Consider the following 25851-nt stretch of genomic DNA (forward strand, 5'->3'; position numbering starts at 1 on the left):
TACCACTAAGTAGAAAGAAAAGGAAATGAAACGGGGAAAATAGGAAGGGGACAAGTATGAAGTAACAACAGGACAATAACTGGAGCTCACTGGACTGGCTTTTTTTTTGTTGTTGTTCGGATGCAAACATTTCCGGTTTTGCCTAGGCTATTTCTTCTGCTCTCAAACACCCTCCCAATCCCAGAAACCTCCCTAGACATCTCTCTCTCCGTACAACCTTTTCATCTTAATAAAGAAAATAATGTTTCCTCCTGTGTGTGTGTGGTTTTTTTTTTTTTTCATTATTTGCTAGAGAATAGCGGTAATCCTACTGCTCTGTAGTACACTTAAAGTGAACCAATTTGATGATGGATTGAGCCGCCTCATCTTCACCTTGCCTAATAATCTCAGCAGCTGTTTCTTGCTTTGTTATAGAACAAAGCAGCTGAGATTAGCTCTTGCTACACGCACACAGCGGCATTTGTTTTTCATAATAGAGTGTTGCCAGTCATTCAGCAAGGGTGAGATATAAGGACGAGGAGAAATTGTGCGGTGCCTGAACAGGGAATGTGACAGTACTCTTAATAAGAGGAAGCCTGCTAGGTACAGAAAGGTAAGCGAACACAACGCTGAGGTTGCTCAGCTAAAGTTCACGATAGCACAGGGTGCCAACCTACCCGGCGTCATTCTTTAAGAATAGAAAACAATACTTCCTATCATGCTGAACCACTATCAAATACCTCACCCTAAATTCACGTCCAGTTTTATAATTTGAAATGGAACATGGTTATAGTTATGCTTGAGTAAGAGTGACTGTAATGCTCCTTTTTACTCTGTTGAGGAATGAAGAGCACGGGAGAGAGATAAGATCCATCTGAAAAAGTGGGGCAGAAGAATCTTTACCAACAGGCTTGCTAACCTGGCAGGAGGGCTTCACACTAGGTCTGTCAGGGAATGATGATGATAGCCCCATGAGAAGCGGGGGCACTGTGAAGAGTGAAGGGAAGGCTCTGGTACGCTCCTTGTGAAGGCAGCACAAGCGGGATCCCATCTCAAGTGCCTGAACACAAGCACATACATCATCGGCAATAAAATAGAAAGAATTAGAAGGTGCATAGCTTTGATCCCATCAGGATTACAGAAACACGGTGAGACAGTTTCCACGTTTGGAAGGTTGCGCTAGATGGAGATAGGCACTCTGGAAAGGACAGGCTGGGAGGCGAGGAGGAGGGTTTGTTCCCTCTGCAAAGGAGCAGCCTGAGTGCGCCGAACATTGCCTTCTGATGGGTGATGAGCCCTTTGAGGGTCTATGGTTAAGGATCAGAGGACAAACTGCTGACCTATAAAACAACACAGATCATGCTGCATAAACTAATATTCATTTTAACCTTGAACTTTTAAAAGCTCATCGTTAGCAGATCATCTCACTTCAGTAAAAAAACAAAACCAAAAGCCGCAGCTGGCAGTATTACCAGAAGCGTCCTTTGGTTTCCCGTCTCTTGTCTATAGTCATTTGACCGGGACTTTCATTTTCCTACAAAAATTATCAAAACTGAAAATTAAAAAATTACTTTCCATAGCACACGATGTTGCACTCGGTAAATAATGCAGAATGACAGGGAAGCTGGCATACAGCTGCTTAGAGCCAGCAATAAAGCTGGGCCCTGGCCTTCTGGCACAGAGAGAGATTTTGCATCTAGAGGTTCTTCTTTGACTGATGATGCTACCTCAGTAATTAAGAAGTGCTACCACTGTGGTAGAGCTTTCTGATGAATACAGGAGCAATCCCTCCCACCCCCCGATATTAAATCAAGCACAGTGCTTTGGAGAACATGGTCTCAAATGAGCCACTGTTCCAAATACAGAGCTCTGCACCAGAAAAGAAAATGTGACCTTGTTTTAGCAGAGTCTCTGGATGCTGTATCAAGGTTCATACTAACAAATATTTAGCTTTTACAGACATTTATACATCTTTACTGTTTTGGCCTGAGGAGCATCTGAAAGCCATCAGCACTAGCCATTTGAACTTTTTTAGAGGTCATCCTTCCAGTGGATGAGCACACATTGAATGAATTGAAAATCATCAGCCCCTATTATAAGACCATCTGTCTCCTCCTTATTCTCATTATTCCCATCCTCTCCCTCGCTTTCATGTGCTGAAACAGTCACTGCCTCTCATCATTAATAGTCATTTTACAGTAATCATTTCTACTGAAACACATAGAAAGCATACTTGAGAGTGTTTTATACACTTAACTGATACTCACCAGAAATTCACCAACTGTTACTATAACGCTGGCACCACCAGTGTCAGTGGAAGGGGAGGGGGATTCATTTCTGCTGTACTGTCATTATTTTAAATTATTTATTTGTTTCATCGCCCTTCTTCAGAAGAAGTTTTTTTAATCTTGAAACTCTTCTTCTGTCCCAGCTAGCCATTACCTGTCATTGATATACCTATCTTCAAAAGAATCAAATTCTTCTGAAAAATAGCAAATCTTATGCTACTTTACAACATGACTTGGCCTTTCTAGGTTATTTTTTTCCTGTGTTGAAGCCTGCTAACCCTGCATTTTGCAGCTTCTTGTGGAAGAATTGTTCACTAGGAGTACTGTAATAGATACGGTAAAAGTACTTCAATAAAGAGGGCAGAAGAAAATCAGCCATTCAAGCTGCAGGAACAGCACTTACCCAAGTGAAACACCAAGTCCACCTTAGACAGCTCAGCAGAAGGAGACCACACAGCATTGATGTTGGCCAGTTCACAGTACAGAGGTGCCACAGGACACAGTACCCTTCCCCAAGGAATTCTGACACACCAACTCCAGTGATGACGTAGAATCATAGAATGGTTTGAGTTGGAAGTTACCTTAAAGATCATCCCGTTCCAGCCCCCCGCCATGGGCAGGGACACCTCCCACCACACCAAGTTGCTCCAAGCCCCGTCCAACTTGGCCTTGAACACCTCCAGGGATGGGGCAGCCACAGCTTCTCTGGGCAACCTGGGACAGGGGCTCACCACCCTCAGAATGAAAAATTTCTTCCAAATACCTAATCTCAATCTCCCCTCCTTCAGTTTGAAGCCATTCCCCTGCATCCCATGGCTCCCCTCCCTGATCCAGAGTCCCTCCCCAGCTTTCCTGGAGCCCCTCTAGGGACTGGAAGGGGCTCCAAGGTCTCCCCGGAGCCTTCTCTTCTCCAAGCTGAACCCCCCCAGCTCTCTCAGCCTGTCCTCACAGCAGAGGGGCTCCAGCCCTCCCAGCATCTCCATGGCCTCCTCTGGCCCCGCTCCAACAGCTTCGTGTCCTTCCTGTGCTGAAGGCTCCAAAGCTGCATCAGTACCCCAGGTGTGGTCTCACCATAGTAGAGTAGAGGGGTAGAATCACTTATCAAAATAAACAATGAGATCTGTTAGATCACTACTGAAGTGCACTTTCATCAGCAACAGTCACAAAAATACCTCAAAAGTGTCTTGAAAGGTTTATCTTTTCAAGGAAATACATGTTAATTAACCAAACATCATTTGTGCTATCATGAAAATTAGGAAAAAACCTAAAATGGTTTCTAATGCAAATGAAACTTATCCTAAATGAAAGCTATGATAGTAAAAAAGAACTGTAGCATGGGCTCTTATGATGACTTTCTTTTGGGTAAAATTCTTTAGGACGGTAAACTGCTATCAGGAATCTGTGGGAAGAGAAGCAAGGAAGAGGGTGCCCAGCTGAGTGTTTGCATGGGCTCATGCGAGTAGCAGAAGGTAGAGACAGGAAAAAAAAAACCAAAATGTAGTTTATGGCCTAGGATACCTACACGGATGCTAATTCTAACGTAGCAGCTCTTAAAGCTACCAAGCTCAAGCTACACATAGTTTATGGCCTAGGATACCTACACTGATGCTAATTCTAACGTAGCAGCTCTTAAAGCTACCAAGCTCAAGCTACACGAAGCCAGACAGTGAGCTGTAATAAAAAAAACACACTTAAAACAACAGGATGCAACACAATCCACAGCAAGTACTTTGAAAATAGATTGGTTTAACGTTTCTCACATACACTTCTTCCTAAAGCTTCTGTAATTACTTTGCAAGTTCTGACTGTGGTACGTCCAAGCTCAAATGCTGCTATAACCACTTTTTGCAGAACAGATAAATTGGAGTTGGAAGTGAACAGCACACTTCATAACCTGAAGTTGAGAGGTAGCGTCTTGAGACTTAAGGCAGATCAGTTACTGTTCCTCTTGAACAAGCACCTGGTGCCTGAAGGTCTCAGCTAGACATTAATAACTTCCCTTTGGGGACTCAAAAGGAAGGGACAAAACAGAAAGAGCAAATTAGCTCAGGGGGACAAATTCCAACTTGCTACTTGTCTGTTCTTGCGCTACGGAATGGATTCCTGACTTCACAGAATCATAGAATGTTTTGAATTGGAAGGGACCTTAAAGCCCACCCAGTGCCACCCCCTGCCCTGGGCAGGGACACCTCCCACCACACCAGGTTGCTCCAAGCCCCCTCCAACCTGCCCTTGAACACCTCCAGGGATGGGGCAGCCACAGCTTCTCTGGGCAACCTGGGACAGGGGCTCACCACCCTCACAGCCAAGGATTTCTTCCTCAGATCTCATCTCAATCTCCCCTCTTCCAGTCTAAAACCATTCCCCCTCGTCCCATGGCTGCCCTCCCTGATCCAGAGTTCCTCCCCAGCTTTCCTGGAGCCCCTTTAGGGACTGGAAGGGGCTCCAAGGTCTCCCCAGAGCCTTCTCTTCTCCAGGCTGAACCCCCCCAACTCTCTCGCCTGTCTTCACAGCTCTATAGACTAGGGTGCCATATTCATGCTTTGTGTAAACTGTCTGCTTCTCTCTACATCTCACCCCTCTTATCCTCCTAAATTGAGTAACTCTCCCAGTGGCATGTTTTTGAGCAACTTTCGATGCAACGTAAAAGCCTTCTGCACAGGTTACTCCACTTTTTCTGTGCCTACACATTACACATTTTCCATTAGAACCGACAAACAGTGAACAGCTTCCCCAAAGATGCTGTGCAGTCCCTGTTCTTGGAGCTTTTCAAGGCTGGACTGGACAAAGTCTTGAGCAATGTGGTCTGATGCCATAGCTGACCTTGCTTTGAACAGAATTAATCTGGGCTATACTTTAGGATGCATGGCAATTCAAGGAATTTGACAAATTCCTCATTGACAAGCTCATTGACAAATCAATGAGCTACACAAAAGCTCCCAAAAAGGATACCAGTCCAGCTCTGAGGAACCTTATCCCCTTCATTATGAGCTCTTCCAGTTCTGGAATCAATTCTGGCTTTGAGGACCTTGAGGCTTCAAATCTTCCCTTACTCCATGACCCTCCCCTCTCATTCTAAAGCTCCGATGATTAGGATGCCTTCTTGCATGCACACACCACCCTATTTTCATTACTTCCAGTAATGAACTGGCCAGCCAGTTCTCCCCAACACCTACGTGCGCATTTTGCATAATATGGATCGCTTCTTTTCAGATTGATGTAACTTTTCCCTCAACTATCTGCCTTCATTCAACAATAATGGGGAGGAGACACCATAAATATGGAGAAGCCTCCATAAAAAAAATGGATGACGTATACCAAATGCTTCTGCTGAACTGCTTTTCCAACACTGCTCCTACGGCACGCTTTGCTGTGCCACCAACAAGAGATGTCTCATTATTCACATAAATTGGGCCATTTTGAGAGCAAAGAGCTTCGCGCTGTCATGATTCACCAAGACAAGTACCAGCATAAATGCCTTTTTCAGTTGGTTAAAGCAGCAGAGGGATACAGCCTTCATGTACCTCTATCATGTTTACGCTAGGTTAAGGTTTTCCTTTCAGATTCAGGAAGATCCAGAGTCAATAAAGCTGGCTCGAGGCTTGAAGTGAAAAGCCCCAGGAGGATGTAAGAAATACTCCCGAACCAGCCAGGAACCACAGGGCAGAGCCAAGAGAGCAGAACATCGGAGGTACCACAGCACTGAGCACCCAGCTGAGGATTTATGTGACCATCTACAACAGGGCATAGCTCCAGAGGATTGTGAAGAGACAGAAGACAAAATGATTGGTGAGGCACCAGCAACATGAGAGTAGTCAAGAGCACAGGCCTTTAAATCATCCCCAGAACTAAGTAAAAAAGAAGGGGGAAAAAAAAAAAAGGGGGGAAAAAAAGACCCAGACTAACATTTTCTGCTCAGAATTTTCCAGTTAAAATGCTTCCATGCAAGTCAGCACTAACACTCAGGAATTTGCTACCGCCTAAAATAACATGACAGAGGATGGACTTCATCCTGTGAATCAAATGTATTCATCATTAGATATAATGCAAGTTTACCATAATGACAACTCCTCTCCATTTTTCCTATTCGCTGTTGTGGAAGATATGAATTATAATGACTCAATAACAGCTCATTGAGCATTCCCTTCATGTATTACATTTTTATTGTACCAAGCTTACCAGCGATATTGGTTGGATGTGTGATTTATTTGAATTAACGTACAATTCTGTAATGTAAACCTGAGGTCAGTTTGCAGTGTCTGCAGAAATTATCATCCAAATTAATGTTGATTGGAAGTTAGTAGTCACAGCTGTGTCTTGTTCACCACCATAAAGCAGTCACTGTCACGTCGTTGCTAGAATCTAACATCAGAATTATCCTCTCCCTGTGTCACAGGTAGCACAAACCCTTAAGTGTTTGAAGGGGAGTCAGGATTATTGGCTCTTTTGAAGGAAAGTGTTTATTATATTAAAGAGTAGTTGTTCTTGGTGAACTTGAGGGTTCCAGGAATTGAAAACGGAATCCGATGCCTTCCATCTTAAGATCAATTAGCTCAAACACAGCCTATGTTTCTTGTAGCAGAGAATCTCTTCTACTGGTGCCTGACACACTTTCCCACCAGTTAGTCCCAAATTAAGGGGCAGCAGCAGCAAACCTCTCTCTAACACTCTTGTTAGAGCCCAACCACAGGAATTAGAGATCTGCTTTTTACGATTTCTCCAGCTTGAAAACATTAGCGCTCCTAGTTCCTCCCCGCCAGGACAGTGCTCTAGCTACTAGCTTAGACAACCAGGATAAAACTATTTTTAAATATTTCATTGTGGTGGGTTACAGAAGAAGAAAGTAAAGATGATTAACGATGCAGACAAATCTCTCTTTGAAAAAGGGACTGGCAAGCAATGTTTCTAGGACTGTTCACACGCACGAGGCGATGATTCTTTAATACGGAAGAGTAGGTAATACTTGCTGGGCAACCACTGATCTACAACAACACCCGGTTTTACCTTACATATCCTCATTCTCTAGTTTCAATACCTCTGTGTTCTTCTCCACATAATCACCCAGCTTAAGCCGTAGGGACACAGGATAGCTTCATTCCAGCCTACTCTACAGATTAAGAAACAGGAGCTGTTGGTTTAAAAATCCTTGCGGTTGAGGAAGAACTGAGATGTAGGACACGCCATACGAACCTGTTTCTTGTTAGAAAACGGCCACCAACAGGTATTTAAAGTGAATGCAGCACCGCCGAAGGGACTTAGATCCTGCATGACAGGCTGGGCTCTGATCACGTCAGGTTTCTCATCAGTCCTCCCAAAGACGCAACACAGCTTGAGTAGGAGACAGGCATATATCTCTCCAGGTCAACAAATATTTAAAAAAGCCCAGGCTCTCGGAGAGATTCTAGTGGCCTAAAATGGAGGTTCCCATGGATTTCAGGACTACAACTGTGCTCAAGATAAGGTCGAATGAGAATGTAAATGGAATTCTAGCAAAAGAAATATGATCCATAATCCCTGGGCAGAAAGGTGTACTGTTTGCCCTGGGATTTCTTACCTTTCCTTAGGCCTGATGTTTGACCCTGCTGCAATGAAGTGATATGGCTCACACTTTGGCCCATTGGTATCTCAGTATCAGAATCATCTTCAAAGAATCCCGACGGTATTTTGGAGTTCTCAGAGAAGGCAATGACGGTGCAAGGGGCAGGAACTCACACTGCCAGCCCGCACGCTAGGTGGGTGTTAGACAAGGCTGCTGCCGGAACACCTATCCGAAAGGCCTGCTCTTCATACAAGCGTAGGGTTTAATTTTCATATTTCACAGAACTGAACTAGAAATTGTTTCTACACAGCTAGAAAACTGAGAACCATTTTACTATTCAACATTTAAAAAACTCGAACCTTACCGTATTTCACATTAAGAGATTACACATGCTTGCGGAAATCAAAACGCTAGTCTCATAGCTACTGTTCTCTGCTAAGTACCTTGTGCAGCAGCAGAGCATAAACCTCCAAAATTTCACATACCTCATTTTAACATTGCCTACTTATGCCATTTGGCAAAGTACCCCTTGCAAATATCCCTTGCAAAACGTCAGGAGTTATTTTATCTTTTTTTTTTTTTTTTTTAACTAATTCTTTAGTTTTTAATCACTTAGTAAAAGGTTTCTCTTAATGATTTTTAGGTGCTGATCTCTGGGGGTAAAAAAACCCCAACTGATCTCCTCGATCAATGCTGCTGCAAGTGATCTGATTGTCTCCTTCTTTTGAGTGAATCTCAAGCTAGATTTCTGTTACACGTGATTCACACATCTAAAGTACTTGTAACATTCAAAAGCAGAAAGCAGGCTGACAGGAAAGGCAGAAAGACCATAATATGAACAATCCACTTATTCTGCCTTCTCACCAAATTACACTGGATGAAGAGACTACTTAAACCCCAAAAGGCAGTACATTCAGAATGCACTAAGTAGACACTGTTTTCATGCAGTATTTCTTCTGCAGTGGAGTCAGTTCAGTGAGACAACTTCACAACTGAAAGTATGAGGGATCAGAAGCTCTCTGATCTCTATCATGAAAATCACTCATGGATTTCCAAGCTACACCATCAACGAGAGCCACTACATCTCATCCTTCCCAGAAGCAATTGCTGGCAAGATGGAGAAACTCACCCTGACTTAGTACCCTGCAAAACTCAGTAGATACTCTTCTGTGTTCCTTCCTCAATGTCACACTATTTCATATATAACAGAATTAGCACAGTTTTTCAACAGCAGCAAGAAAGAACTAGACTGAGTAGCCTATGCAGGGGGTTCATATCCAAGCAGAGCACCAAGCCCTGATGCACAAGGAACCTCTTCACCGCTTCTGATAAGGAGTTCATGTGCTGATGAAAGCAGAATATGGATGTTTCCATTGGTCAGAAAAACTTAAAAGAGATTATTAGAGTTTTAAACAATTCTTGTTTGAGCTCTAGGTGTGTGAAAAACTAAGTTCTAGATCCTGTCAGACATGAAGAACTTGAAGCTGTGCATCAAATGACGCCAGATTTGGGATCCTAAGGCAAGCTTGTTCACCCACCTGGCACATCAGATGTCAAGATAATCCTGACAAACACATGGATCTTCGAGCACTGAGATGATGGATCTGATTGAGATCAATTGAGCTGATCTCAATTGTTTTCACTTTCCGAGAGGTTTTCCCATAGCTTTTAATGGGAGTCAGTATCAGTAAAGCACCAGGAGCAGATATGCACACAACTGCTTCAGGGCATCAAGAGGTACCTTTGAGAGTCAAGACCTAGTTGCCGGGGTACTGGTAGGGGATTGCAGGTTTTTATTTCAGTGGAATGAACACACATGGCAACACTTCCATCTTTTATAACACAGTCTTCACATGCCCTCCCACCTTTTCTCTATCTCCATCTTCTCCTTCTGTGTGACCATCATTTCTCAGGTCAGCAATTTCCTCTGTCCTTTTCTCCTGTGCTCCATTACCGCCACTCTCTACTCTCTCCCTGGGCATTCCCTTCCTCCTCCTCTATTTTTTTTCCACATTTCTCCATTATGGGATTTGCGTGTCTCAGCGCACCAATACTGTCATCCTTGTACACCAGACTAAATGCCAAAATAGAAGGAATCAACAATTAAGATGCTTGTACTTACTTTTACATCTGATATGCCCTATAATTCAGTAACATTGGGCCAGGAGGTGCTCTCCTGGTACCTATAAAAATGTTACCAAACAGTCATAATTCAAACATACATTAGCTAGAAGATTAAAGACTGTAGCCAAGCACTTTTCCTATTAACCTTCTGTTTGGCTATTTCAGTAAGCAGACATCGCAATGGGAATGTTTGGATTTAATATTTCAAATGGGAGAGCTCAATGTAAGAAGACATGAAAGGCAGCAGAACCAAGGAGTATCTCAGAGTGCAACAGAACTCAGATATCCCTACTATACCCACATTCAGAATAAAGCATCTGCTTCAGGTACGGAGCTCTGATAAAAGACTATTAGTTTCATGAAGAGGGGATTTTATTTGAGGAGGGTGGCTTGCAAAGGGAAAGTCACAATACAGTCTGTTTATTTGGCTTTTCCTTGCTTAATCATGATAGACCGCTTACTGATAGTGATATCATAATGATGAAAAGAAAAATGGTTTAAGCAATCGCAAACCAACAATAATGACTGAGTGCCTTAGAACATCCTCTTCCATGTGTCCACCACTTCGTGGTATTCCTTAGCTGAGATTTCACAGCACTGGCATAAATGCAGTCTTAAAATACCTTAGGAGAAAGTAGCTGAAGAAGAAAGTACTTCAGGGATGTCCTCTGAGAAGCACAAGCATGTTCTGTCCAGAGAGAAGGCAAATGCTAAAGGATATTGCCAAGTTATTCTGGCATTACACAAGCTAGTTTCAGAAACAGCTTGTTGAACTGTAGTAGTCTGTGCTGTCCTTTAAAAGAGAGGCATTCATTTATAGTCCACAGAAAATTTCAACCCTCAAATCTGAAAACCCCTGAAACTTTGATTGAGAGAAGCCAAAGTTCTAACAGCTTTCATGTCTAAACATCAGAAACAATTTCATCCTAAAACCAGGATAAAAATTAATGAAGTGTGCCGAATCTTTTTACAAAGTAGAAAAATTAAGAACAAATCTTTGAGGAGACATAGCACATAAATCCCTGCTTCTACACAGAAATGCAAGAAGATGGATTAATTCCACGAGCAGCACAACAGAAAAGAAACAGAATAAAAGAGGCGGCTGGAAATGAAAAAAGGGTAAAGAAACTGCAAAGGAAAAAGAATCTTATTTAAATTCCTTGGATCCAATAATAAGTAGTGCATGACAGTTTGTCAATAAGTGCGAGAAACTCACTCGAAGGAGGAGTCATGTGAGGACTTCTGACATCTCCACAAATGAGAGCTGGGAACAGACAAATAATTTCATCTTTTTCATACATTTCAAAGGGCTTCCACATCAAACGGGCAGGTGCTCTGCAGGTGGTAATTTCCTCATCAATTAACTGTTCGGTTCCACCAATTCATTCGGTTCAGACTCAAAACCAAGCCTTTAAGTTCCTTTTAAGACAGAGAGAGATTTCTCAGTCCAGTGCCTGGCAGGAGACTCCTGCCCATTGCTCTCCAACCACCGCTCCATATTGTTTCAGACACCGGGAGGCAAAGGGAACAGGAAACTGGAGACAACAACAGGAGCTCCGGAGCGCTCCTTTCCATGCAACTGTACACCTACCACATGGAAGGACAAACCACAAAAATCCACACAAATGAGCACTGCAGTCTGGAAAGGCTGGAGTGCTTCAACTGCTCAATGTCACTTAATTAAAATTGTGTGCTCGGGTACAATCTTTAAATCACTTTTCTAATTAGGAAATGCACTCTGGCCCAGGTCATTAGCTGCGCAACGTCAGCAGGGTACCAACACAGCTTGGAGTCTAAGTGCACTAGAGATTAGTCTCGTTATTCAGCAACGGTCTCTCAATCAGGACAAAAATTCCTCCTGAAAACATGCACCTAGTCAAGGAAAGGGCTCCAGGAATCAGTCCTCAGTGCTGAGAAGCACACGGAGTGCTGGATTAATCTAATTACATTGCTGTTGCTTTTTCCTGGCAAGCTATTTAACAAAATACACAGCGATGATAAAAAAAAAATTGACTCTCACTTCCACTACAGAAGATAATTAAGATTTGTTTGGTGAAACAAAAGACAAATCAGGGTTGGAAAAAAAATCAACATAATTTTCAGTGGTTTTTGACAGCTGGAGAGAGTGAATATTAAAATGGATTAAATACAATTATCCTAGTTATTTTTTTTCTTGATTCCGAAAATGACACAGAGATGATGAATTTCAGGACAAGACACAGCATCGGCTTGGAGCAAACTGCTTTTTTTCAAGCATGTAATAACCGACCCACAGATTTGCTTCACCAACAAGTAGCCAAACGTGATGAAGCACTACCTGAAAAGCAGATGAAGAGTGACAGAAGTGAGAGAAATGCCCTAATGTTCCAGGTTAGCAAGAGACTATTCTGAAATGGATTAAACGGTGGACAGTCTTTTTAAAATAAAAAAAGTAAAAAAGGCCCCCCACTGGTTTGGAAATAGGAATGCACCAGCAAGTCTCTTGATTTAGCTGGGACCCAGATTCTTCATCTTGTTTCAGTTATCAGGTCTTGGACCCTGATTTTGAGCACTGATATCTCATAATGACTTCAAGTAACAGTCTGGACTCAAGCACTCCTGAAAATCTGGCTGTAAGAGAGACACATGTGTAGCCTCCTCTTCTACCAAAGCAACAGCTTCTACAACAAAGCAGTCATGGCTACCTGAGACACGGTATTGCTGCCCACAGAGAGACGGTTAGAGCCTCATCCTTTAAATATTTTTAGACACTCCAATTTTCTGTTTTTGATCCCTGTGCTCCTCTCTCCAGTTCTGAAGAACAACTGTCAAATGTACCTTTTTTCCCCCCTTTATATTTTTGGTCTTCCCAAACACTGCCTAGGGAAAAGATTTAACGGACTAATACGTAAGAAGTGAAATTAAATGATCCCAGGGTACTTTCAGGGGGAAGCTCAAGCTACAGAACTAGATTTGACAGGTAAACCTCACGCTGGTTTAAGCTAACACAATGTATTTTACAGATAAAAGGTTCAGCACAAGTAACTTGACCACTTGAGGTCACAGTTAGAGACACCCAAGCACAGACCTCCAGACACAGCCAAACCCACTCCAAATGCAGAAGACCCTACAGCATTTTGCTTTTAGCATAAACCACATCTTAAAGATGTTTCCAGTTCTGACGTCTGCTAACACATACAAGCGATAGAAGTGTGCAGAGAAAAAACACATCTTTTTTGTCACAAGCCTTTATACTCTAATTCTGCGTAACGCTGAAGCATTGTTACCTGCTCATCCTAGTAAATGAAAAGCCAAACCATATGGGTAGATTTCCAGGTGTCTTACAGACAGAAGGAGGAAAAGGAAAATAAAAAGGGCTCTCCATATTCTAAGCACGGGCACAGGCCTGAATAACAAACGCTTTTTCTTCGTCTTATTATCTTTTAACAAAAATCCCCTGAAGAGCTGTACGCCAACTCATTACTAACTTCTGTGCATGAATTTATAAACAGTTTCAGGTAGCTCAGTTCAAAACATTTCTACTTTTGCTATTAAGTCTCAATGGCATTTGAACAGAAGGGAAAAAAAAATAATCAGATTTTAGGCTTCATTTCAAGATTATGATTTAATTGAAGGGTTTTTTTTGGCCAAAGATATGGAGAAGAACTAGAACATTATAAAACAAGACACATGAAAATACCAAGCTGACTACAGATTAGAAAGATGTGGAATAACGTCTACAGAGACAGTGCTTATAAAAAGGGAGGTTAATGGGAAATTGGTTCACAATGATTAATAAGTTGTCAAATGCCCACGTTATCGTTTAAAAGACGAGTTATTTTATCCTTCAAGCAAATAATGCAGCAAAATATTTGAGCCTTCTCAACAGAATACAGCATGCCTTTTGCTATGTCCAAAAGGTGATGGAAATTACCATATTTTCTCCAGACTGGCCTGAAGCCCTGGACATTGTACTGTACGGCTTCGACGCGCAGAAACAGAGCGCAGGCGATGGTCAAAGGGAAGGCTCCTTGGCACAGTCAGTTCTACGGAATGATAAGGCTTTCTAAAAAGACATCTCACAGATGCAAGAGAGACAGATTATAGGAGAATGGGAACTATAGAGTTACTGAGCTTTATCTGCAGCCTAAGCACAGGCCACAAAATTTTACTGTAACTAAACACACGTATGAATATTTCAAAGGAGAAGGCTGAAAAGTTGGGGTCAAACTACTTTGTTTTCACATCAGTAGGCACACATAGGCACGGCAAAAGCAAAACACACAGTCATAGCCAGATAGAAGGAACATTATGCACAGCTCTCCCATTTCTGCCAGGAACAAGAGTTAAGTTGTGTTGACAAAATAAAACATGATCTGCATATGAATGACAGGACGATCCCGAAAGAGGAAGCACTCCTTAACTCAAAGTATAGCGCACCCACCAGTATTAAGCTCATTGACTGAAACATGTTTTCAATGAAGATACACCAGGTAATGACGGTGAGAAGGATGAAAAGCCGCCAAGTAAAACACGGAGCTATGGGAAGCTGAATGAAAGGTTGGCTGAAAGCGCTGCAGTCCAACAAACATCCAAAGGAAAGTACGGAGCAAGATGAGATACAGGCGCAGATTATCCAGTAGGATACAAAACAGAGATTCGCGCTGAACTGATACAATTCAGCAAGTCAACAGAAAATAGAATTTCTGCCAAACAAAACTGAAGTCGATGTCAGCAACTGAAGGATATGTAAGCGAGGATTCCAGCATATCTGATCTTTTCACTGATACTCTTTCCTCTTTTCTTTGAGGAGGACTACTACGAGGAAATTGAAGAGCCTGGTGCTGAGAAACCCTTATACATCAGTTGCTGGCAAGAGGATAAAAATAAGCGCCTAATAACTCTTAGCGCATACGTTGTACGTGGCAAAAGAAAGATTAGAAATGCTGAAAACGTTCTTCATGAACAAAAAAATCATCAACCAAAAACGAGTCCGGGAAGTCAGAGACTGGAAAGGGGCATCATTACACTGGTTTAACTTCACTAACTCCAAAAATAAAGCTGTATTATCACGCTTGTCCGAGTGCAGTCACACTTACTGGATCGTCAGTAAACTGCCAGTCACTCAGAGCTGGCTCTACAACTAGTAAAGTGCTGCTTTGGCAAAGGGTATTAAAACATTTTCTGTTATAAGGCCAAGAACTAGAGGATATACAGTCTTGCTGAGCGTTTCTAAGCTGTTTTACCTCAAACATCTCTTGCTCTGTCCTACGATGATCATCCAGGAGCTGCTCCATGTAGGTCAGATTACGGAATTTTTCTAGATAAATACTGTATTGTTTCTGCAGTTGCTCCTCAATCTTCTCATACTCATCCATAAAAGCAGGACTGGAGAGAACAAGCACAAACTACTCAGTGAAATATTGACCTGTATACGCAGAATTCTGAAATAAGCATTTTTGGCTTTGCAGCTTCCTTTCCATGTCTACTAAACTAAACTAAAAGGACCTTTTGTTCTTAAGGTTCCACACTACTTCAGAGACTGAAAGCCTAAGACAAAAAACCTCCTTAAACTATCCTGCAAAAATTACATCTAGCAAAGGAAAGGTTATTGCGTACCCACTACCATTTCCTTTCAAACAGGCAGAAAGGCAGCATTTTGGCCCTTTTGGCAGGCAAATCTAAGTTAATTGTCCTGCTGTTCCACGGCCAAAAAAACTAGCTTGTAGCATGGCTGCTAAATCACCTACTTTGATGGAGACTTATTTCCTACAAAGACGTGACGTGTCATTATGAGCATAACTAGACTTGACGCCGGTAAGTGACGATGGCCTTATACTGCAGAGCTAACTGTTGCACCCCAAAGAACACCGCTGCCGTTCGATGCTTCACATCTACCCAAAACGCTTCCTCCAAAGGGTTACCGATCAAAATGTGTATACGAACCAATGTCATTCCTTCCACCACTCATTTCTCTAATATTTCCTGTTCTTTTTTTTTTCATGTTAGGTCAAAAACAGAGCATGATCTTGCAAATTGTATAAACCTGCAGTTTAATTAAGGGCAAGAAAACAAACCAAACTGTGAATCTGAACATCTTGATTTTACAGCAGGCTGTATCACTGCCTAGAGGAACCGATCCTAACAAGGGATGCATAATGAACTTCTTTTTAATGGTGGCTAAGAAGGCTAGAAGCCTCAGGGAACAGAGGGAATGTTCGCACCAGTTGCCATTTTCAGGAGAACTACCTGACACAATCCATGGTTAATAACAAAGGGGAAGACAAGACATACTATCTGACCATTTTGTGTGGCTCAAGCAGCAATTAGGCAACCCCAACAAATAATATTCTGGCCACTTAACAGCCTTGAAATTCTGATTTCAAATACATGGTAAGGGAAAAATGAACAATTACAATCCAGATAGGGCATTTCTAGAGAAGAGAATCTCTCTTCATCTCAGTCTCATTACAGACTTCACTCCTCGCTGCTCTAAGCATTAACAGCACACAGTTCCATCATTTATGCTAACACTCATTTATGCAGTAGATAATCAGTTCATAATCTTTACCGAACACTTTGCAGCGTCTGTAGCCTCTTCTGACTTCTTTCCAGCTCCAATTTTCGTTTTTCAATCTTGGCTTCCAAATTGGCTTCATCCAAAGCTACATTATTCAACATGTCCTTAGTCTTTTGGACTTCTTCCTAAAAGAGAAGGATGGTGAACCATGGCTTGCACTGGAATAATTAGAATTATCATTCAGATGCTGACCATTTTTCTGTATAATCTTACATCTCAGGTTACCAAATAAGTTTATAAGAATGAACTAGGACATAAACCGGCCAATGAAAAACAGATAAAAGTCACTTTATAAAGAACATAGTCTATCCAAATATCTTCATCACAGAATCACATCCTTTTCTAAGTCTTGCTTTACCCATCTTTTCAAAATCTGGGAAGCATCCTGAACATTGCACCATGTGCTACAGGAACCAGAAGGGGGAAGTGGGAATATTCCAGTTTATTAAAATGAACTGAGCACGTTCAGTGTGCTCATGCTCAGGAAACCACGAGCACCACACTTGCTGAAATTCCAGCAGTAATTGTTAGGTGCTGCTCAGCTCTAATAGGTCATTTCATTAACTGGTCCAGAACTAAAACAGCTGAGGTATGTGTTATTGATATTTCCCAAGAAGCCAACTGCTCTTCCATGCTGCTGTTTGTTTATTAGCGCTACTGCCTAGAATAGCAATGCATATTAACAACATTTAGAATTTATATAGACTGCGAGTGGGAGAAGAAACATAAGGAAAGATTGCCTGAAGTATCTATTGATTATGCACTGGCTGTTTAAATCTGGAACTCCACTCCTTGTAATTACTCACTTGGACTGGATACAGTTTGCAGTTAAATAACTTACAATAATCACTAGGATTTAATTAACCACCATACTTGCACAGTGGCTGTGAGTGCAGCTAATGGGTCAGAAATACAGGAACCCAAGCACTGGAGCAAGGACAGTGCTCCCAAGACTGGGACAGACAAAAGGTCCTCCAAAATGAGAACCGTAACGATGCACTGGCATGGCACTAATTAGCACAGAGCCAGTTCTTCTCACCCCTTGGCCAGCTCAGCTCTCCTGCTTCCAGAGCCCAACTTCACAACTCCAGGGGTACCAGCACATTTTGCATTACCAAGTACAGCCCTTGCAGCCCTGACTCTGCCAAGTTGACATGGCTTAGACAATGTGGGTGGGATGTAGATTTCTGTGCTGATTTAGGCAATTTTTACCCCTCCTGTAAAGATTCTGGGGTGATGACTGAGCTCCTAGCAGAGGCAGGAAATATGACTAAAATGCAGAGGGTTTTTCTGTCATTTTCTCCCAAGAGAGGCACCACGGGAGGCCAAGTGCAATTCTTTGATGCATCAACTGGAGGAATGTTTCTGCATATTGAACCAAGACAGTTATACAGTGCAACAGTCTGAAAGCAGAGCAGGTCTTAACATGCTCTCCTAGGTAGTGCTGCTAACATCGTTTACCCTTTCTGCTGCAGGCTGTGATTTCTGCCTGCCAGCTCACACTCATCACCACGCAGACACCCCCTTCACTCTGCCAGGAAAGCTATCAGTTTCAATTAACGGGCTTGTTCACTCTGAACACAACAGATTTCCCAAATAAACCAGAAGGATCGTCAGTGACCGTATTCATTACCACGACACAAGGAGTCATCACAGACTCATCTCTGCCTTGATGAACTTCTGTTCACACGTCTGATGTTACCTAAAGACCAAAGTGTGCATTAGCCATTAACTGAAGTTCAACATTAGCTATTAACTAACCAGGTACAGCACTACCTGCTCCAGCAACTGAAGGCGATATATGCTTTGGCACTCTTAACCTGTTGATAAGAAGAGCTACATTCTTCTTGCAGGAGAGGAATGATAGTTTTGCAATTAAATAAATAACGTTTTGCTTACCAGAACACAGTCAATGGCAACCTTCATCATCTTCTCAGCCTCATTTATCTCCAAAGGTCTGGCAATAGACTCTGTTCTTGCTTCCTATGAAATAAAAACACACCAGTCTATTTAAGCACTACACAAAGGAACTAATATATGCAGAACTGAGGGTGGTCAAGCAACAATGATATGATCATCTGCATAATAAATGGAGTAGGATTTAGTGTTTATTCACCAGGGCTAAGGTAATTTAAAGAACAAGAGATGATGAAAGAGACAGTTAAGTGAGGCTGAGATTAACACTGAGCAATTAAAGTATCTTTACAAAACAAGATAAGTGCTACTGTCTGAACTGCAAGTACAGTTGAATGCAGATTTTTGGAAACGGCGCTGGTTATTACCTGTTGAGCAAGGTATGCAAGGTAGCACAGAAGATTTCATCATCTTTACAACATGACCCATGAAAACAATAGTGGAGGTAGATGAACAGTGTCACCAAAATTAGGGAGAAACAAGCCCTATGAATCCATCTAACTCAGCCAGGCAGCTGGGACAGTCAGCAGGTGCCTCCTACACCCATATGAAAATCAGATGGTGCAGATGTATGGGCTTCTCCAATTCTGATAACCAAGTGGTTCAGAATCTTCATCAAAACAGTGTTCCTTATTTAGATCCCAAAGGACGAAAAAAACCTCTTCCCTCCTCAGCAGCTTTGGGGACAGATGGGCTTAGGGCTATTCAGCGTGCATTTGTCTGTCTGATGTCTTACAACACTGACCTGGTCATCTTATGAAAGCACTGGATTACTTGTTTGCTACTGGGAGGACAGGAGGGAGATTTTTCCAGTTAAATGTCCTTAAAAATCATCTTACATTGGCAAACCATTTGGTAACAGGTGGATAAAGATGGAAATAGCATCTCTGTAGAGAACATCTGACTAAGAATCTAAAAATGCTTCATACACATTGCAAGAGGCTGCACCCAGCCTACAACAAGATGAATTCTGGCAGCAGATGCAATTACTCTGTGAAGTTACGGTGCCAGATGCTCCAGGTTGCACGGGCAAGTACAAGCAGAGGTAGCCCAGCTCCCTCCCCACCAACTCAAGTTCAGGGGGTCGCACGGTGAACCCAATCATGGAGCTCATCCAGCCAAAAAAACCAGCTTTTTGTGCTGCGCGTATTCCTCTGCTGGATCAGTTCCCTGAACAAGCCTGCCACGTGCTGCACCAAGGCTTTTTTTTCTGGCACAAGAAAAGAAGTAGAAGAAATATTATGTTAGGGATAGTGACAGGAGCTACATCTGTTAGTGGTAGTGAAAGCTCACTCTGCCTAAAGTGCCTGTGAACATTCCCCCATCCGCACAGAAATACAAGCCCCAAGCAGCAGAAAGTTAATTTGGATGAAAATAAGACACAAAGAGCCTGCACAATACATATTCCTGAATAACTCCACAGGTAGACGCCTTTGGAGAAAGACCGGACAAGAATAATGTAGCTGAGTAGCAATTCTGAGAACCTTATGCATTTAACAAGCTCAATAAAACGCCGATTTATTTGTGAGGACTTTGCCTAAACTGAAACGGCAGCCAGGGTCAGCCTGGCGAAGACTCGGACAACCGTACTCGGCTCTTCACGGCAGCAGCGAGATCTCTGCTACAGAGAATATTTCAAACAAAATAGTTTTTCACTCAGCAGGGGGAAGGAAATTATTTTCCTTCCCGCTTTCAAAAGGGATAAAAAAAACCAGCAAGGACCTTAGTTTTTAATTATAAACAACTCCCTTACCAATATCCTTGCAGTAGCCTGGTAAAACACCCACAGAACACTGCAGCATGTCAGGGTAACCGATGGGTTTTAGATAAACTTTTGAGGATCTGCCCTTTTAAGTTGGAATCATTTATACAAGTTTAATGTCTTTTCTTCTTCTACCTTCCCTCGGCTTCCCATGGGAGTTTCACGTACAGATTACAGTCTTCATGCAGGAATCCACATCATTTTCTAGACAAGGTTAAGTCCTGCCATCACACCTGCTTGGAAAAATCTGGCAGGGCCATGAAGAGTAGCGTAAAAGCAGAAGTTTGTATTTTCAGAGTGCAGGATCAGGGCTGAACTGGAAAAGGAGAAGGCAAGGGCAGTTAACCTCCCCGCAGCCCAGCAGACCAAGAGAAGAACTGAAGAGGACCGTTACAGCTTCTGTACGCACACGGCTCCTCCCTAAGACTCTGCATTCGTACGTACATTTTTCATTTCACTGCTACAAACGGTGCCATTAACCTAATTTTGACACTTTGGAGTAATAAATCTAAGTGGAAAATATAATAAATATAATGGAAAAATAGTAATATATAATCATAGAATCACAGAATGGTTCGAGTTAGAAGGGACCTTAAAGATCATCTTGTTCCAATCCCCCTGCCCTGGGCAGGGACACCGGAAGTGGAAATATAATGGCAAAATAAATATATATGTGGAGGGTATCAAAGCTGTTGATAAATTTTTTAATGGATGTTTGTAAAAACTTCCCTGGGTATCCGTCACTGGGCTGTTTCCTGTTATCCTGTGACAACTCCCAAAGAGAAAACTTTTGTTTCTAACATCTCTTTCAGGAAGGACCCTGCAACTGGCCGTATAGGAGAGGATTAAAAGGAAGGCAGCTCACATTAATATGCCTGGATAAAAATAATCACTCCACAAAGATTATGAAGACATTAGGAAAAGCATTTACTTTAAAAATACCAAAGCTGGTCAATTTAAACATTGTTAAGCCACAAGCAAATTAAAGAAAATGAATTTAACACAATGACTTTCACTATTTCTGACTCCCCACATGGGCAAATAAAGCACATTTTTCTTCCAGCCTGACTCATCCTCACTAGCATTTCTTACCCAATATAAAATATGCAGAAACATGACAACTGAGATTTTTAAAACCTGGCTTTACACAAAGGCTCTTCTGTTTATGCTTAAATCTGTGGATACAAATAGGCTGTATACTTGAAGGCAAAACCAATTTTCTAAATTTGTCCAAATACTAGGTATTACATTGCCACCGGCTGTACTCGCAATTCCTTGTGCTCAAAAAAAAAGCACCCGAATGAAACTGAGCTGAAAAAAATATGGGCTCGTTCATTTTCTTTTGAAGTAATGTACTCTTTGCAATTAGGTGTACTAATCAGAATACACATTATAATACACAAGAGGTTTCCTTTAAATTAACCATCAAAAATAGAGTTCTTGGGAGAGGTGAAAAATCTAGACAAAAAAAAATTATCAAGGCAAGAGGAGGTAAGAAGCAGAACAATTTAGGACTATGCCCGGTAATTACAACTTGAGAAAACAAACATATGCAAAACCAGAGAGGGATTCATCAACAAGCTGATTGAACAGGAAGCGCTGGTAAGTGGTAAACAAAGTGTCCAAGAGCTCCCTGGCTATAGTTTTACATGATAAATACTAATTAAAAATCAGGGAAGCCAAGTGTAAAATTATTTTTTTATGAACTAAAGCTGACAATTATTAAAGAAAACACACGACAGCACACAAGAGACACCATTTGCTGGCATTATTTATCTCCCCGTTTGGACTAATATTTGGTGCCGCGTGGAAAGGTTAGGACTTAAATTCTTCCAGTTTTGAATTTCACTTTGGACAAAGCCAATTGGAAGCACTAACAAATGACTTGGCTGGTTTAGACTTGAAAACTTTGTTTTCTTTGCAAATGAGAATTTCATTACAAAGTCAGAAAGATTTCTACTCAAAGACAAGCTGACCACCCAATCAAGCAGAAGAGAGCACAGCCTGACAGGACGTTCCCCACAGGACATAGAAAGTTAGAACAAAAGCCAGCTCTGCCCAAATTGCACCTATTTTGTCATTAAAAATGAAGATAAGTTTCCTTAGAGCAAAACTGTACTGCAGTCATTTCAGGAAATAACACTGATCTTAAAGCCTTCAAAACTCCATCTGTCTAAAGAATTTACTCGTCTCAAATCTGCGTCCCCACTAAGCGATGCTCCCCTGGGTCAAACACCAGCGAAGGGAAAAGGCCACGGCAGATCTTCAGCGCAGAAGCCCGGGGTTCTGTCCACAGGAATCAGATCAGCAGCCAGGCTTCTGGAAGAGGCAATTTGCTGCAGGAACCACCTTTCTGGGGAGAATTCAAGCCTGCTACAGGACCACAAGTTACCATTATTCTCTAAACACTCAGTTGAGCGTTGCAGTCCAGCTTCTTTCTGCCAAATGATAGCGATGGTTTGGCTAACCAGGAGTTCTACCTCGCTCAGCAAAAAAGCATCCTGAAAGATCCATATACAGAGGTAGTAACCTCGTCAAACCCTCTTGCAGCTTCCCTGCCAAATACCCAGCTAAACGTCAAAAAGCTGTTTGAAACATGCAATGCAGAAAAGCAGCACAGGACTTGCCTTCGCTGTCGCTAAAGATCTATTCCACAAAACTCTGCAGCCCCAAGTTTCCTGGATGTGGAAATACGTGGATTTCTCTGCCCCTCCGGGATCAATAGGGAATACCTATCTTTTATTCAAAGTATAGTATCTTTTAGAGCATGTACACGATCTCCAAAATACATGGCAACATGCAGGTGACTCCATCACCTGAACAATCTGATATTCCAGGTATGCCCTAAGTCCTGTATTATATTTGCCAGCTCTCTTCAATTGTCTTGGACGCTCTCAGACATCTAAAATGAGACTGTATGCCTATATTTAGACACCTATATTGCATGTTAAAGTTCATGTTCCCAAATAAAAAACAAAACAACCCACCATCAACAACAAAAAAAACCAAAAACCCACAACCAAACCCACAGATAAAAGCTCCTGAAAGTTTCAATTCGGGCCCACTTACATGTCAACTATAAGAAACATTCTATATCGACAATTAAAACTGCTGGGAATACAAAACTGAAGACCAAGAATTAGCAAAAAGCTCTACAGAGGGAAATGGTATGTTGTCAAGCATACGGGCTCCACAGAGCACGTACTGGCGGAGGTCAAGATAACGGCTCCTGTGTCTCCTGACCTTAGCAGAAACTGGTAACAAACCCCAGCACTTTTGAGGCACATTGTACCTTTCCATTGTGTGCAAGGTCTTATAATCTGGTTCAGAATCCTTGTATGAAGGAAAATGTTGGGAGCCCTTCCTGAAATATAAGAAAGGCTCTGTTGCAGCTTGGCTCACTTAGCTTAAAGGTCAGACCCAAGTATCAGTGCCATCACTTGGCCTTCTACTGAAACCTGAAAAGCTTCTCAAAGTCAGTCGACTATCCAGGTAGTAACAGCGACATTCCCTATAGACACTTGTCTGTATGCGGAGCATCCTGCAAAGTGGACTGAAATGCAAATTTTGAGTGGGCTTGCTACTTTGCGTTGTCGTGCTGACCAAATATGCTAATATGCAAGAGGTAATCCATTCCACTTTATTACCACCGCTGGTGATGCTCCTGCCTCCCTGGGTCCTGCACTGTTAACATGGAAGCCACCCTAAATTACACAGTGCCTCGCTGCACAGCAATGTCACCATGCAGAAAGCCCAATGCACAAAGAGTGGGGGCAGGAGGACACCACCATGTCTGCAGACGCACCCCACCGCTTCCCTTACTGAGAATCTTCCCTCCCCAGGAGCTTTATACTTGGTTAACAATGAAGAGCCACCACTGCAAAACCATTCTGCAAATATGCCCAGCAAAACATTTTCAACTGGTAATGGTTTTCCATCGTTACGCATCAAAAACTGATAAACCAGCTTCCTGCATGCTTGATGTATGGATAAATGGATGCACATATCTTCTGAACCACAGTAAGGAACCAAGGCAAGTAATTAAGCATGACCAGCACACAAGTCACTCACGATAAATGTGGTACGATATATGTATACATTGATGAGCACAAGGTCTAGAAGAGGTTTCTAAACACCTTTTTTGTGGAAAGTTTTTTTTCCCCCCAACACACTGGCTTTTGCACCAAACATGCAAAGGTTCAATCCTTCCTCTTTTTTCAGGAGTTCGTAAGCCGCCTCACTGCCACTGTGTGTTGGCTTCACAGTCTTCAGCCTTAGTCCAGGAAGCATTTTACATCCCATAATCCCTGCAAATATGGGTTTTCCAACTAATGCTGCCAATACAGGCAATAAAACTCTCCTTTGGGAGAGTTTACTAACACACACTGTGTCGACGTTTGTCCAATATAGGGAATGGATAATTAGCCATCATTATACATCAACAGCAAGGTACAGGAGGGACATTAAAAACAATCCAGACCTGAAGGAATCTTGATACTTCCTAACAGCTTGTTTTCTGCTTCAAGAGATTAAAGCTCAAGCTAATTGAGAATTTTGCTACTTCCAGGCTCCCATAAAACCACGCTGCTTTCTCGTATGCTCATCTCAGCAGTCCACAAAGGGAATCCACAGAGACATCTCCCTACTCAGCAATGCAGAACTCTCAATCAAAGTCAGTGTTCAAAACCCCCTGGCTATCCTGATGAGTAAAAAGCATGCCACAAGAAGATCTGAGATAAAGAACCAACTGGAAAGCGTAATTTTTCTGCAGACCAAAAAGAATCAGAAGGCCTGCCTAGCCGGATAAGAAGGAATCTGAACATATGCTTTATGACAGAAGAAACCCCTTACAAATGTTGGCACACAGGCTGCTGAGGCACAAAAGGAAACTTTAAACCTATCTGACAGGCACGAAGTTACACTGCTCTGTCCCCCCCCACACCCTCCCCCAGGAGTCCACCCGTCTTCTAGTTCAAGAGCTGGTTCCACTGAATTGCCCTCAGCTCACAAACCCCAGCACATGCTCACTATTGTCTTCCAACATCCTTAAAAACCTCACCTTTAATTTACTTCATGTAAGGTTTCGTGGCACACAGCATTGGTAAAGCTTGGATTTGTCCACAGGACTACAGGGTGTCACTTAACCAGGAGGTGGCTTGTGATGTCTCTTCCAGAGCCTGGCGAGACGACAAGGAACATGTCTCTTCTAGCAGAGCAAAAGCTAGGTTTGTGAGTGAAATTCCTAACATAAACAGATAGAAATGTTCTTGGGCAGCATGGAGCGGTGGGAGCTTGCTTTCTGTTTTTTAAAGGGAAAAAGAGCAGGGTCATCAAAAAGGCAAGACACCCAGTCAGGCAAAAAAATCTTGCCAGTTTCTCCTTTTATCCACATTCTTCTGTGACAAAACTAGAAACAAAATTTCCTTTCCTTATAGATAACATATAAGAACACTTCAGGACGGTTATGATTTTCTTAGGGGGAAAAAAAGCAACAAAATGGAGCATGTTTTTCAGCAGCACCTTTCAGACCTCAAAGACACAAGACGACATGTGCAAAGTTGCAGCAAACGTGCAGGTGTTGTGTCTGCAGCATTACCACCCAAAGAGAGTTTAAACTTTTAACTCACATCAAGCCTTTGACCTCAGTAAACATTACCATACAACTTTGGTTTCTATTCCCAGCAAA

The 25851-nt window shown here is 42.2% G+C and overlaps 1 protein-coding gene across 4 annotated transcripts in view; it reads right to left on the reverse strand.

The window, feature by feature from the left end:
- Positions 1–25851, reverse strand: part of CLUAP1 (clusterin associated protein 1) — a 75249-nt gene that overhangs the window by 34312 nt on the left and 15086 nt on the right. For all 4 annotated transcript variants that reach the window (XM_054211080.1, XM_054211082.1, XM_054211081.1 and 1 more), the window contains exons 6-8: positions 18389–18472; positions 16481–16614; positions 15156–15297 (exon numbers count right to left, since the gene is read on the reverse strand). In XM_054211080.1, the coding sequence (XP_054067055.1) occupies positions 15156–15297; positions 16481–16614; positions 18389–18472 (360 nt within the window). The remainder of the gene's footprint in view (positions 1–15155; positions 15298–16480; positions 16615–18388; positions 18473–25851) is intronic.

This window comes from Rissa tridactyla, chromosome 8 (genome assembly GCF_028500815.1).
Source record: "Rissa tridactyla isolate bRisTri1 chromosome 8, bRisTri1.patW.cur.20221130, whole genome shotgun sequence".
Classification (NCBI taxonomy): Eukaryota; Metazoa; Chordata; class Aves; order Charadriiformes; family Laridae; genus Rissa; species Rissa tridactyla.